The sequence below is a fragment of the Furipterus horrens genome, unplaced genomic scaffold (genome assembly GCF_987537825.1).
Source record: "Furipterus horrens unplaced genomic scaffold, mFurHor1.1.pri manual_scaffold_2, whole genome shotgun sequence".
NCBI classification, from domain to species: domain Eukaryota; kingdom Metazoa; phylum Chordata; class Mammalia; order Chiroptera; family Furipteridae; genus Furipterus; species Furipterus horrens.
Window position 1 is genome coordinate 40,946,079 of NW_028327172.1, and position 12,634 is coordinate 40,958,712.

Here is a 12,634-nt window from a genome sequence, read left to right on the forward strand (position 1 = left end):
CCAATACCACAGAAATACAAAGAATTGTAAGAAATTACTATGAACAACTGTATCACAAGAAATTTGACAATCTGGATTAAATGGACAAATTTCTGGAAACATATAATCTTCCAAAACTGAATCAAGAAGCAGAAAGCCTGAACAGACCAGTAACGACTAGCAAAATTGAAGCAGTAATCAAAAAACTCCCAGCACACAAAAACCCTGGACCAGATGGCTTCACAAGCGAATTTTACCAAACATTTAGGGAAGAACTAACTCTTGTCCTTCTCAAACTATTCCAAAAAACATCCAAAAAGAGGGAAGACTCCCAAACTCATTCTATGAGACCAGTATTATCCTAATTCAAAAGCAGGTCAAGACACAACAAAGAAAGAAAACTACAGGCCAATATCACTGATGAACATTGATGTTAAAATCTTCAACAAAACATTGGAAAACCGGATCCAGCAACACATTAAGAAGATTATACACCACGATCAAGTGAGATTCATCCCAGGGATGCAAGGATGGTTTAATATTCACAAATCAATAAATGTAATACACCACATAAACAAAATGAAAGACAAAAATCACATGATCACATCAATAGATGCTGAAAAGGCATATGACAGAGTTCAACACCCATTTATGATGAAAACAATCAGCAAAGTGGGAACAGAGGGAGCATACCTCAACATAAGGCCATATATGAGAAACCTGAAGCCAGTATCATACTCAACGGGCAAAAATGGAAAGCATTTCCCCTAATATCAGGAACAAGACAAGGATGTCCACTCTCTCCACTCCTATTCAACATAGTTTTTTTTGGAAGTTCTAGCCACTACAATCAGACAAGAAAAAGAAATAAATGGCATTCAAATTGGAAAAGAGGAAGTAAAACTGTCATTATTTGCAGATGACATGATAGTGTACATAGAAAACCCTATAGAATCCACTAAAAAACTACTCAACCTAATAAGTGAATTCGGCAAAATAGCAGGGTACAAAGTCAATATTCAGAAACTAAAGACATTTCTATACACCAACAATGAAATATCAGAGACAAAAACTAGAAAAAAAATCCCATTTTCTATAGCAACAAGAAAAATAAAGTACTTAGGAATAAACTTAACCAAAGAGATAAAAGACCTATACTCAGAAAACTACATAACACTGAAGAAAGCAATTAAGGAAGATACAAATAAATGGAAGCATATACCATGTTCATGGATGGGAAGAATCAACATCATTAAAATGTCCATACTACCCAAAGCAATTTATAGATTCAACGCAATCCCTACTAAAAACCAATGACATATTTCACAGACCTAGAACAAATACTTGAAAAACTTATATGGAACCAAAAAAGATCCTGAATAGCCACAGCAATCTTAAGGATGATAAATACAGCAGGAGGAATCACAATACCTGGTATCAAACTATACTACAAGACCACTGTAATCAAAACAGTCTGGTACTGGCATAAGAACAGACATATAAATCAATGGAACAGAATAGAGAGCCAATAAGCCCAGGTCTATATGGTCAACTAATATTTGACAAAGGGGGAAGAAACATAAAATGGAGTGAAAATAGCCTCTTCAACAAATGTTGCTGGCAGAACTGGACAGGGACATGCAAAAAAGTGAAAATAGACCACCAACTTACACCATACACCAAAATAAGCTCAAGATGGATAAAAGACTTAAATGTAAGCAGTGACACCATAAAAGTCCTAGAGGAAAACATAGGCAGTAAAATTTGAAATATCCTACATAGCAATATGTTCACTGATATATCTCCTAAGACAAGGGAAATAAAGGAAAGAATAATCAAATGGAACTACATCAAACTAAAGAGTTTCTGCTCAGCAAAAGAAAACATCAGCAAGATGAAAAGGAAATCAACTGTGTGGGAAAACATATTTGCCAATGATATCTCAGACAAGAGTTTGACCAAAATCTGTAAAGAACTTATATGACTCAACACCAAGAAGACAGACAATCCAATTAAAAAATGGGCAAAGGAGCTAAACAAACACTTCTCCAAAGAGAATTTACAGATGGTCCATAGGCAGATGAAAGAATGTTCAACATCACTAGCCATCAGAGAGATGCAAATAAAAATCATAATGAGATACCACCTCATGCCAGTCAGAATGGCCATCATCAACAAATCAATAAACAAGTGCTGGCGAGGATGTGGAGAAAAGGGAACCCTGGTGCACTGTTGATGGGAATGCAGACTGGTCCAGCCACAATGGAAAACAGTATGGAATTTCCTCAAAAAACTAAAAATGGAACTGCCTTTTGATCCAGTAATCCCATTGCTAGGATTATACCCAAAGAATCCTGAAACACCAATTCAAAAGAACTTATGCACCTCTATGTTCATAGCAGCACTATTTACAATAGTCAAGTGCTGGAAACAGCCTAAGTGCCCATCTGTAGATGAGTGGATCAAAAAGCTGTGGTACATTTACACAATGGAATACTATGCAGCAGAAAGAAAGAAAGAACTCCTACCATTTGTGACAACATGGATGGAACTGGAGAGTATTATGCTTAGCGATATAAGCCAGGCAATGAAAGACAAATACCATATGATATTACCTAATACAGGAGACTAATGAACAACGTAAACAAATGAGCAAAATTCAACCAGAGGCATGTAAACAATGAGCAGACTAACAGTGACCAGGGGGAACGGGGTAGGAGGGAAGGAGGGAAAGAAGGGGAGGAGTCTAGTTAAGGAAATAGTATAAATCACCCATGACATGGACAACAGGGTGGGAACTGACTGTGGGAGAAGGGGTGGGCAGGGTAGGGGGAAGCAATGGGAGAAAATGTGGGACAACTATAATAGGAAAACAATAAATAAAATTTTAAAAATACAATTGGGATTGCCAGTCTGATTCCTGATTGGAGAGCAACTGGCCTGCTAATTTTCAATCATGTTGGTCATACTGTGTCAGTTTATCATACTTTCTCAATGGTAAATTCTGATAACACACTCACTGTGACTCTGCCCTCTATCATCTTTTTCAGGGTGTCCTTTACTTCCATGTTCTGCAGGCTACATAATAGGGGGTTGAGCATGGGGATTACAAGACGATAAAACAGAGACCACTTTGTTGTACTTCCATGAATTCCTTGCTTTAGTTTGTCGCAGGTACCTGAAAAACCACGTTCCATAGAAGATGATAACCAAGTGAGGTGAGAGGCACAAGTAGAAAATGCTTTGTACTTGGCTTCAGAAGACTGGATTTTTTATGATGGAAAAGAGGATGCAAATGTAGGAGACGAGGAGAGTCAGGAAGGACCCAGTGAGGTTCACTGCTGAGATCAAGAGCTGCTTTTCTTTGTGTGGGTGTCAGAGCAGGAGAGGGCAAGAAAAGGGAGGTCAGCACAGTAGAAATGATGGATGATGCTGGAGTCACAGAAAGACAAGTGGAAAGTCAGAACTGTCTGTACCTCAGAGTTTAGGAAGCCATAGGTATAGACCCATACCACCAGCTCCTTGCAGAGCCACTGAGTCATAATGGCTATGTAAATCAGAGGTTTGCCGACAGCCATGCAGTCACAGGCCATTGTGGTCAAGAGGAAGCATTCAGTAGTGACAAAGGCACTGAAGTACAGCTGGACAAAACAGCCTGAAAAGGAGATGGTTTTCTCTTCACCAATAAATTCTGCAGTACCTTGGGCCCAACGGAAGATGAGTAACAAAGGTCAATGAATGCCAGATGGCTGAGGAAATTGTACATGGGAGTGTGGAGCCTGAAATCCTCCTTGAGGAGCAGTATTATGCCAAGGTTTCCCAACAGGGTGATGAGATAAATGAACAGGAACACCGCAAAGGGCAGAAGCTGAAGCTCAGGACAGCCTGTGAATCCCATGAGGACAAATTCTGTCACTGTGGTATGATTGCCGCTGGCCATTTTGTTCACTCTCTTGTGGGAAAAAGAAAAAAAATATGGCTTCAAAATGATTACTTAAAAACAAAAGCTTCTTACCTCTGTTCCAGTGCCAGATGACAAAAATTGGACTTCACACGCCCAATGGTTAAAGGCTGCCATTAGCCAACAGGCTTTATTCTGCTAAGACAGACCCAGAAAAGTGTGAGCTTAGTCATTTTCTGTTTTGATGGAGATTGATACATTGACCTTCAAGGAAACTGCACAAAATTATACTCCCAACAATACTGTATAAGAATACTGATTTTGTCACAAACCCAGTTTTATAAAATTTTAAACATTTGTCACTGTGGGGGTGACTATTGGTAACTCATGTCCTCCTGATTTGTATGATTTTAAAAAGTTATGATTAGGGGTTAGCTTTTTGTCAATTGTTTGTTCCAGATGCTTCTCAACTTACAATGAGGTTATGTCCTAATAAACTCATTTTAAGTTGAATATATCAGTCATAATACAGCTAACCTACCAAATATCATAGCTTAGCCTAGCCTACCTTAAATGTGCTTAGAACACTTAGTAATTGCCCTCCTCTTCTTACCAGAAGCAGGAGACACAGATGGACATTCTGTAGACATAATGAAATGCAAAAACACAAAACACAATATTCAAAAAATGCTGGCAACAGAGTACACTATAGAGTGCCATCTGTTTACCCTGTGATCACATGCATGACTGGGAGCTGCGGCTTGCTGCCACTGCCCCACATCACAAGAGAATGTTGTACCACGTATTACCAGCGTAGGAAAGATCAATTTCAAGGTGCTGTTTCTACTGAAGGCATATTGCTTTCCTACCACTGTGAAGTCAGAAAATTGTAAGCTGAATCATTGTAAGTCAGGGACTGTCTGTATAACTGTTCTCACTTCAAATTATGACTGGTCTAGCTTACTAACTGGAATGGTTTAGTAACCATGGAAGTAGCCAAGAAGCCAAGAAGCTAGTGGGCAGACTCTAGCCTTATTCAACAGCTTTTGTATGATATATTTTTACTACGTTATCTATAATGATATAATGGCATGTTTGTCCCTGAAGTTTCTAAACATGATTAATGCTTTTGGGTTTCTATATTTAAAAAATTTTCTTTTCCATTAGCTATACATTTATTCATCATTTATCCAAAGGAGATGTTATTCTGCCCTTTCCTCAAGGGTAATTAAGATTGAAGCTAGTTGATAATATCAGTGTTTGGTCTATTAGTTCTTAGAATATAACTAGACCTGATGACAAATTTCAAGAAAAACAAAAGAATAAATCTGTAATAATAAATATTTGATATATAATTTTCCACCTAAGAGAAAGCTAATAGCTTCTTTAAAAAACAAAATACAGGATATTTTGATTCAATTATTCTCAAACTTAATGATAGCTAGTGACTGAATATATTAAATGTGCCAAGATTCTACTTTACATACATTATTTTAATATATACTTATCATTTCTCTCATTTTTTAAATGAGAAAACTGAGACATAGAACTATTCAGTAGCTTTTCCAAATTCACAAACCAGATAAAGTAAACAAGCCAGGATTTGACACCAGGTAGGCTGATTCCAGAGCCCTCAGCTTAAACTATACCACCTCCCCATTTACGATTCCCCCGAATGTATACATTTCATGATTTTTAAAATCTTTTTCTAACTTGATCACTTATGAGAGAATTTTAGGCATATTAGGGTGAGTTCAGTCATGCTTTTTTCTAGTTCTTTCAGGCATTTTAGCCTTTATTGTTGTTTAACTGATACAGTCAACCTTTGATAATTCTGAATGTAGTTTTGCGTTTTACTATTCATTGCTTGAATAAGTCAAACAACTTTGTTGACTAACTTAGGAAATATTCTTAGTCCCAGGGAAGGAAGGGGCACATGAACAATTCTGAGAATCTGAAGGAAGCTAAGTATCTGTTCCTAGGAAGTTTCTCTCACACAAAATTTTGCATGCAATTTCAGAGGCTTCATGAGTTTATCAGGTCCCTGTTATTGTTTCCTCATAGACTAATACAATGACAAAAAATCCCAGCTTTTTCAAGTAAGAATCAACCAATTCTTTCCCATTTACTTCTCTGAGAAGCAAAGTACATCTGTCTCAAAGCCCTCTCCTCTTCTAGAACTGAAACTCGTCTCTTGGCTGCCTTGTCGTTTGTATTACAACAGCCTTACAAGTAAATACTACTTACCCACTACCTATCGGACAGTCAGGATTCCCAATGCCCAGGAAGCATCCACTTAAGAGTATTTCCAATCAGACAAACAGGCTTCTTCATGTCTTGCTGGAAGGGTTGGTTTCTGTGTTGCACACCAACAAACCTGTGAGTATTTATAAAGTTAAAGTGTAAAGAGCCTGTTTTCTCTTGTTATTCCAGAGCTTCCTGGGTACCAAGGAAGGTTCTGTGAGTATTTTATATCTTATTTAAACCACCTTTGGGAATTAAAATCCCTGAGTCATCCTGGTAACTAATGATGCCTCAGCTTATGATGCTTTGGTGCATGCTCTCCGGATGACTCCCAAGTTCTCGGATGCTTAGCCAGACTTCCTGCCCTTGACAGGGCATCTGCAGTGGGTAGTCTTGAAGCTGTGGCTGCAGGGGAGGACCAGTTAATATTTTATAGGGAATTAGGTATGGCCATGCAAAGATTGTGTGACTAAGATAGACCTATGGAATATCTTTGCTTGCAAAGAAAACACGGCCTTGGCTAGCGTATTTATTACAAAAGATAGTATATGAGAAAAATAGTTTTCATTTCTCCTTTTATCATTTTCCCTATTGTTATACACTTCGTGTTGAATCAAATTAAGGAATAAAATCATATTCAAAACCATGTGAGTGACTAAATGTTCTACTGGTCCCATAGTCTCCTTACTTTTGCTCTCCCCAATTCCCTCTGTATTGAAATTGGATAGATCTGTACTACCTGCTGTGGCCAGGTCAATATTTCAATGCATTGGGTCTTTCCTCATGGCCACTAGGAAAGAGAAGAGAGTCTGGTTCTCTAGGCCATTAATTACAGTGATTTAGCATTGCCCTCAACCTCAGCATTCACAGCAAGGCAGAGCTAAGGTGACAGTATTCTTCAATTAGAAAGTGCATTTTCTATCTCTCAACATTTCCCAAGTTCAGCAATTAATACCAAAGAGAAGGACACTGGAACAGGAGTGTGTTTGTGTCAGATCTGTAGATACAGTTCTAATGGCCTTTCCTAGTCAATTTTGCCCTTTTAAATAACTTGTAGCATAAAAATCTATGACTTTTCATTCTTGTTAGAGGGGAGAATTTCTAGGCTGTATTTGGTGTAGAGTGAAATGTAACTTTTGTATTAAAATATGGGGTACTACTGAATTTTTCATACTAAACTTAAAGCATAATGAGATAAAGTTGTGTTAGTGATAAGATAATAAGGTGTCAGTATTTGACTCTACTGCAGGTGTGTCCTCTTTCTACATGGATGGTCATTCAAAGGGTTTGCAGAACATTCATTCCTAGACTGCACCCTCATGACCTTTTCTTTCTTGCCCTTTTAATTATGACTTTAAGTGAAAAATGTACTTTAATGACCAACTGCATACCTAGAACTGTAGCCATTAACTAATTCATGCTTCAAAGCTACTGTCACATGCTAGGCTTTATAACTGTCTCCAGACACTTTAACTTATTTACAAGCAAATGTAGTTGACTTTGAGGATCTTTTTGCTTCATATTTACTCATGCCCAATCTGAAATTTTAAAAAATTTTGGCCCATGTTTTATATTATGTGTGCATTTGTCATTGTACTATTATTATTTGTTGCATACTCCTCCCCCAAGTACTTAACTTCTAAATGTACAAGCTTAAAACACTTCGTATGTAACTTGAAAACAAAAACAAAAATTGAAATACTCATCTCCTTAATTATTACAGAAATTTATGTAATATAAACTGGTTGAAAGTAGTTAAAAGATGAAATAAGACATAGCATGTAAACATTAACTAGAAGAAAGCAAGAGGGGATGTATTAATGTGTAGTCTTCAGTGCAAGGAAAATTGCTAGAGACAGAGAGGGATGTAACATAATAAAAAATTCCTGAAATGCTACTGTATACATAATACTATAATTTTGCAAGATGTTACCATTTGGAGAAACTCAGTAAAGGGTACATGGGATTTTTGTATTATTATTTCATACAACTGTACATGAATCTACAATTATCTCAGAATAAAACATTTAGTTTAAATATAAAGGTGCATCATCTAGAAATATGTAAAAAATGTAAACACTTGTTTTTTCCTTGAAGGATTTCTATTTCAAAATGAAATTATATCTGCTACACTATGGTTATTCTTGTGAGTCCCAAAATAGTTAGAATGATTTAGCAATCCATCAAAAGTTTTCTTGCACACTCAAAAGAATGTTCAGATGTTCTTAGATGAGGCACATATGTACTTGCAATTTTCTCTGTCTTGAGTTTCAGTGGACTGTTCACAAGCAAGTGATGTACTCAAGGGACTATATCCCAAAAGAGCCCAAATCTCATAAATATAGCCTTGTTCTACAGTGACAATTATTTGGCTATTGTCCTTAGTGCTGAGATACCGATATCTTCAGGTAATAATTTTTAATATATTGATATAGACATGCTTTTTAAATTTTTGTTTTAGAAGTTAAGCTTTGGTTATTCTGAGGAAATAATAATTTGTTGAGCATCCAATTACCTCTCTGAGCTGGCTTGCTGTTATCATGTACATAATCTTATTTCACACAGTAAGCCCACCAGCTATATATTTTTTTAACAAATAATGTAATGAAGGTGGAAGAGTTTGTGTAAATTGTCTAAGATACCACAGGTAGTGGCAAAGCTGGAATTTGAACCCAAGCCTGTATAGCTCCAAAGCTCAGGCGTTTTGCACAGTACTTTGCCTCCAGGCTATAATGGCACTCGTGACTGACTCTGAATTTGTGTCATACACATCTATTTTCTTTAAAATTCTAAGCTTTCATTCAGTCTTGTGTCCATAGTTAGTTAATAAAGCTCCACATCTGTCCTGAACAAAGATAAGGAAGCTAGGGCTTTTAAGTTCAGACTTATAATTACAAGGTGTTCATAACATGGCATGTTATTGTTTAGTTAATTCACATGCAACAGTATTCAAACATTTCTGTTAAGAATAAAACTGACATGCAGCTGGTAAAACACATGATCATGATGGTGTGTGTGTATATGAATTCAATCTTCTTGACACTTAATATTTGAAGAAAAAATATTATTCTGAAATTTTAATTAGTCTCTATGGCTCAAAAAACACCTGACACCTAACAACATGATGCAACTATGAATTAGGTTAAGTTAAAAAAATTATTTTATTCCCGGCCTATATCAACAAATATATATATACTATCAAGCTTTACATGAGGTATTGTATGTGAAAGCACTTTGTACCAAATTTACACTACTGTGTCTATATTTTTGCAACTTTTATTATATAGCCACTGTAAAATAAGTATGCAAATTATGCTATTTTCTTCTGTTCTAATCTTGTTTTGCTTTCAGTGGGCACCATTCCAGTCTAGATGGGGAATGGAAACTATACAGCTGTGACAGAATTCATCATTTTGGGCTTAGCAGAGAATACTACAATTTGTGTCATTTTATTTATTGTGTTTCTAGGAATCTATGTTGTCACATTAATAGGCAATATCAGCATAATCACGCTAATCAGAAGCAGCCGTCAGCTTCATACACCAATGTACCTTTTCCTCTGCCATTTGGCCTTTGTAGACATTGGTTACTCCTCATCAGTCACACCCATTATGCTCACAGGCTTCATCAGGAAAGGAACCTCTATCCGTGTTGCTGGTTGTATAGCCCAACTCTGTACTGCGGTCACATTTGGGACAGCTGAGTGCTTCCTGCTGGCTGCCATGGCCTATGATCGCTATGTGGCCATCTGCTCCCCACTGCTCTACTCCACCCACATGTCCCCCAGAGTCTGCATTCTCTTAGTGGGGGTGTCCTACTTGGGTGGATGTGTGAATGCTTGGACATTTACTGGATGTTTATTAAGTTTATCCTTCTGTGGACCAAATAAAGTCAATCACTTTTTCTGTGACTATCCACCACTTTTGAAGCTTTCTTGTTCTCATGGTTTTCCTTCTGAAGTAATTCCAGCCATCTCTTCTGGGTCCATCATTGTGGTCACGGTGTTTATCATCGTTCTGTCTTATGGCTACATCCTTTTCTCAATCCTGAAGATGCGCTCCACTGAGGGGCGCCACAAAGCCTTCTACACTTGCTCATCCCACCTCACAGCAGTCACCCTGTTCTATGGGACCATCACATTCATTTATGTGATGCCCAAGTCCACCTATTCAACTGAACAAAACAAAGTTGTGTCTGTGGTCTACATGGTGGTGATCCCGATGCTGAACCCTCTCATCTATAGTCTGAGGAACAAGGAGGTGAAAGAGGCCATGCGAAAACTGATGGCTAGACCCATTGGCGGTCCTAAAATAATATGATTGTAATAATAAACACTGTATAATGAGGACCTCTTCTGCAGATGAATGGATAATATACTAAGTAAATTTCATTGTATATTCATAGTATTCTAGACTCATGAATTTCATTGTTAGTCTCAAAAAAATTTTCAGTGTAAAGAATAAATGTGCATCCACCAATACAGGAATATCTAGTAAAAAAATAATTGCTTTAGCCTTACTTCACCCACCATTTGTTGCATCTGCAAGTATTGTACAAATATTTTAATAGTAAGCTCTATGTTCTTTGAAGGCATTCTTTGGAATAGCTGGAAGCATCTGAAATTCCTTGGATGGGAAATAAAATGTAGTATTGCCATCCAAGATCTCATCATCTTAAGAGGTGGTGTTCATGCTGTAAAGATAATGTAAGAACTGAAATAAATGATTCTGGTAGTTGTAAAGCTTCTGGTGCCCTATGATCTGAGTGTGACCAACAGGATTCTTCCCACAGTACCTCTGCAGGTGAGCCTCTTCAAGCCGAATCAGAAGGTACCTGAAAGCTCTATTTAGCTACAAGTTTTTTTCTTTTCAGGAACCTATTTGACAAAATACATTAGGAGTCTCCAGAAAAAACCCTACTGGGAGCTGATTCGCATGACCTGGCTCCTTTATAGATGGAGAAGAAAGGTTACTTTTTTAAAAGGTTGTTTCAGTCTTGTAAAATGTATGCTGCATACTTTAAAAAAATTTTATTGTTTATTGGATGACATGGGTAATAAGATTATATAAACTTTAAGTATACAATTCTATGATACATCATCTGTATATTGTATTGTGTGCTCACCACCCAAAGTCAAGTCTCCTTCTTTCACCATACATTTTGACCCCTTTACCCTCTTCTATGTCCCCTTATCCTCCTTCCCCTTTGGTAACTACCACACTGTTGTTTCTGTTGAAGAGGTTTTTGTTTCTATTTTATATCCCACATATGAGTGAAATCATATGGTTCTTGTGTTTTTCTGTCTGATTTATTTTGTTTAGCATGATATTTTCAAGACCCATTTCATTGCAAATGGCAGTACTTCATCTTTTCCTGTGGCTGAGTAGTATTCCATTGTATATATGTACCACGTCTTCTTTATCCAATCATCCATTGAAGGACAATTAGGTAGTATCCATGTCTTGGCCACCATTAATAATGCTGCAAATGAGCCTAGGGGTACATATCTCTTTACAAATACATGTTTTCAGAATTATGGGGTAAATATTCAGAAGAGGGATTGCTGAGTTACATGATAGCTTATTTTTAATTTGGGGTAGAGGGGAATCTCCATACTGTTTCCCATAGTGGCTGTACCAATTTACATTCCCACCAGCAGTGAATGAGGGTTCCTTTTTCTCCATAGCCTCTCCAACACTTATTTCTTATCTTGTTGCTAACAGCCATTCTAACAGATAGAAGGTGGGATCTCATTGTGGTGTTTTCAAAACTATATTTTATTGCTTATGCTATTACAGTTGTCCCAATTTTCCCCCTTTGCCCCCCTCCACCCAGATCCTCCCCTCCCTCAGGCAATCCCCACACCATTGTCCATGTCCATGGGTCATGCATATATGTTCTTTGGCTACTCTATTCCCCATGCTGTACTTCACATCCCCATGACTATTCTTTAACTACCAATTTGTACTTCATAATCCCTTCACCTTTTTTGCCTATTTCCCCAACCCTCCTCCCATCTGGCAACCATCAAAATGTTCTCCATAACTATGATTATATTTCCTTTCTACTTATTTGTCTATTTTGTTTTTTACATTCAATTTTTGATATATATATTTATTGCCATTTTATTGTTCATGTTTTTGATCTTTTTTATTCTTCTTAAAGAAGGCTCTTTAACATTTCATGTAATACTAGTTTGGTGGTGATGAACTCTTTTAGCTTTTTCTTGTCTGGGAAGCTCTTTATCTGTCATTTGATTATAAATGATAGCTTTGCCAGGTAATCTTGGTTGTAGGCCTTTGCTTTTCATCCCTTTGAATATTTCTTGCCAATCCCTTCTAGCCTGTAAAGATTCCTTTGAGATCAGCTGACAATCTTCTGAGAGCTCCCATATAGGTAACTAACTGCTTTTCTCTTGCTGCTTTTAAGATTTTCTCTTTGTCTTTAACCGTTGGCATTTTAATTATGATGTATGTCTTGGTGTGGGCCTCTTTAGGTTCATCTTGTTTG

The 12,634-nt window shown here is 37.1% G+C and overlaps 1 protein-coding gene and 1 pseudogene across 1 annotated transcript; one reads left to right on the top strand and one right to left on the bottom strand.

The window, feature by feature from the left end:
- The first annotated feature begins 2,610 nt into the window (after nt 1-2,610).
- On the top strand, nt 2,611-10,433 carry LOC150018221 (olfactory receptor 5P80-like). The gene is given in 3 exon segments (XM_090267665.1): nt 2,611-2,619; nt 9,496-10,411; nt 10,414-10,433. Coding segments are annotated over 3 exon segments (945 nt in total).
- LOC150018222 (olfactory receptor 5M11-like) lies at nt 2,961-3,919 on the bottom strand (annotated as a pseudogene).
- Nucleotides 10,434-12,634: the final 2,201 nt, after the last annotated feature.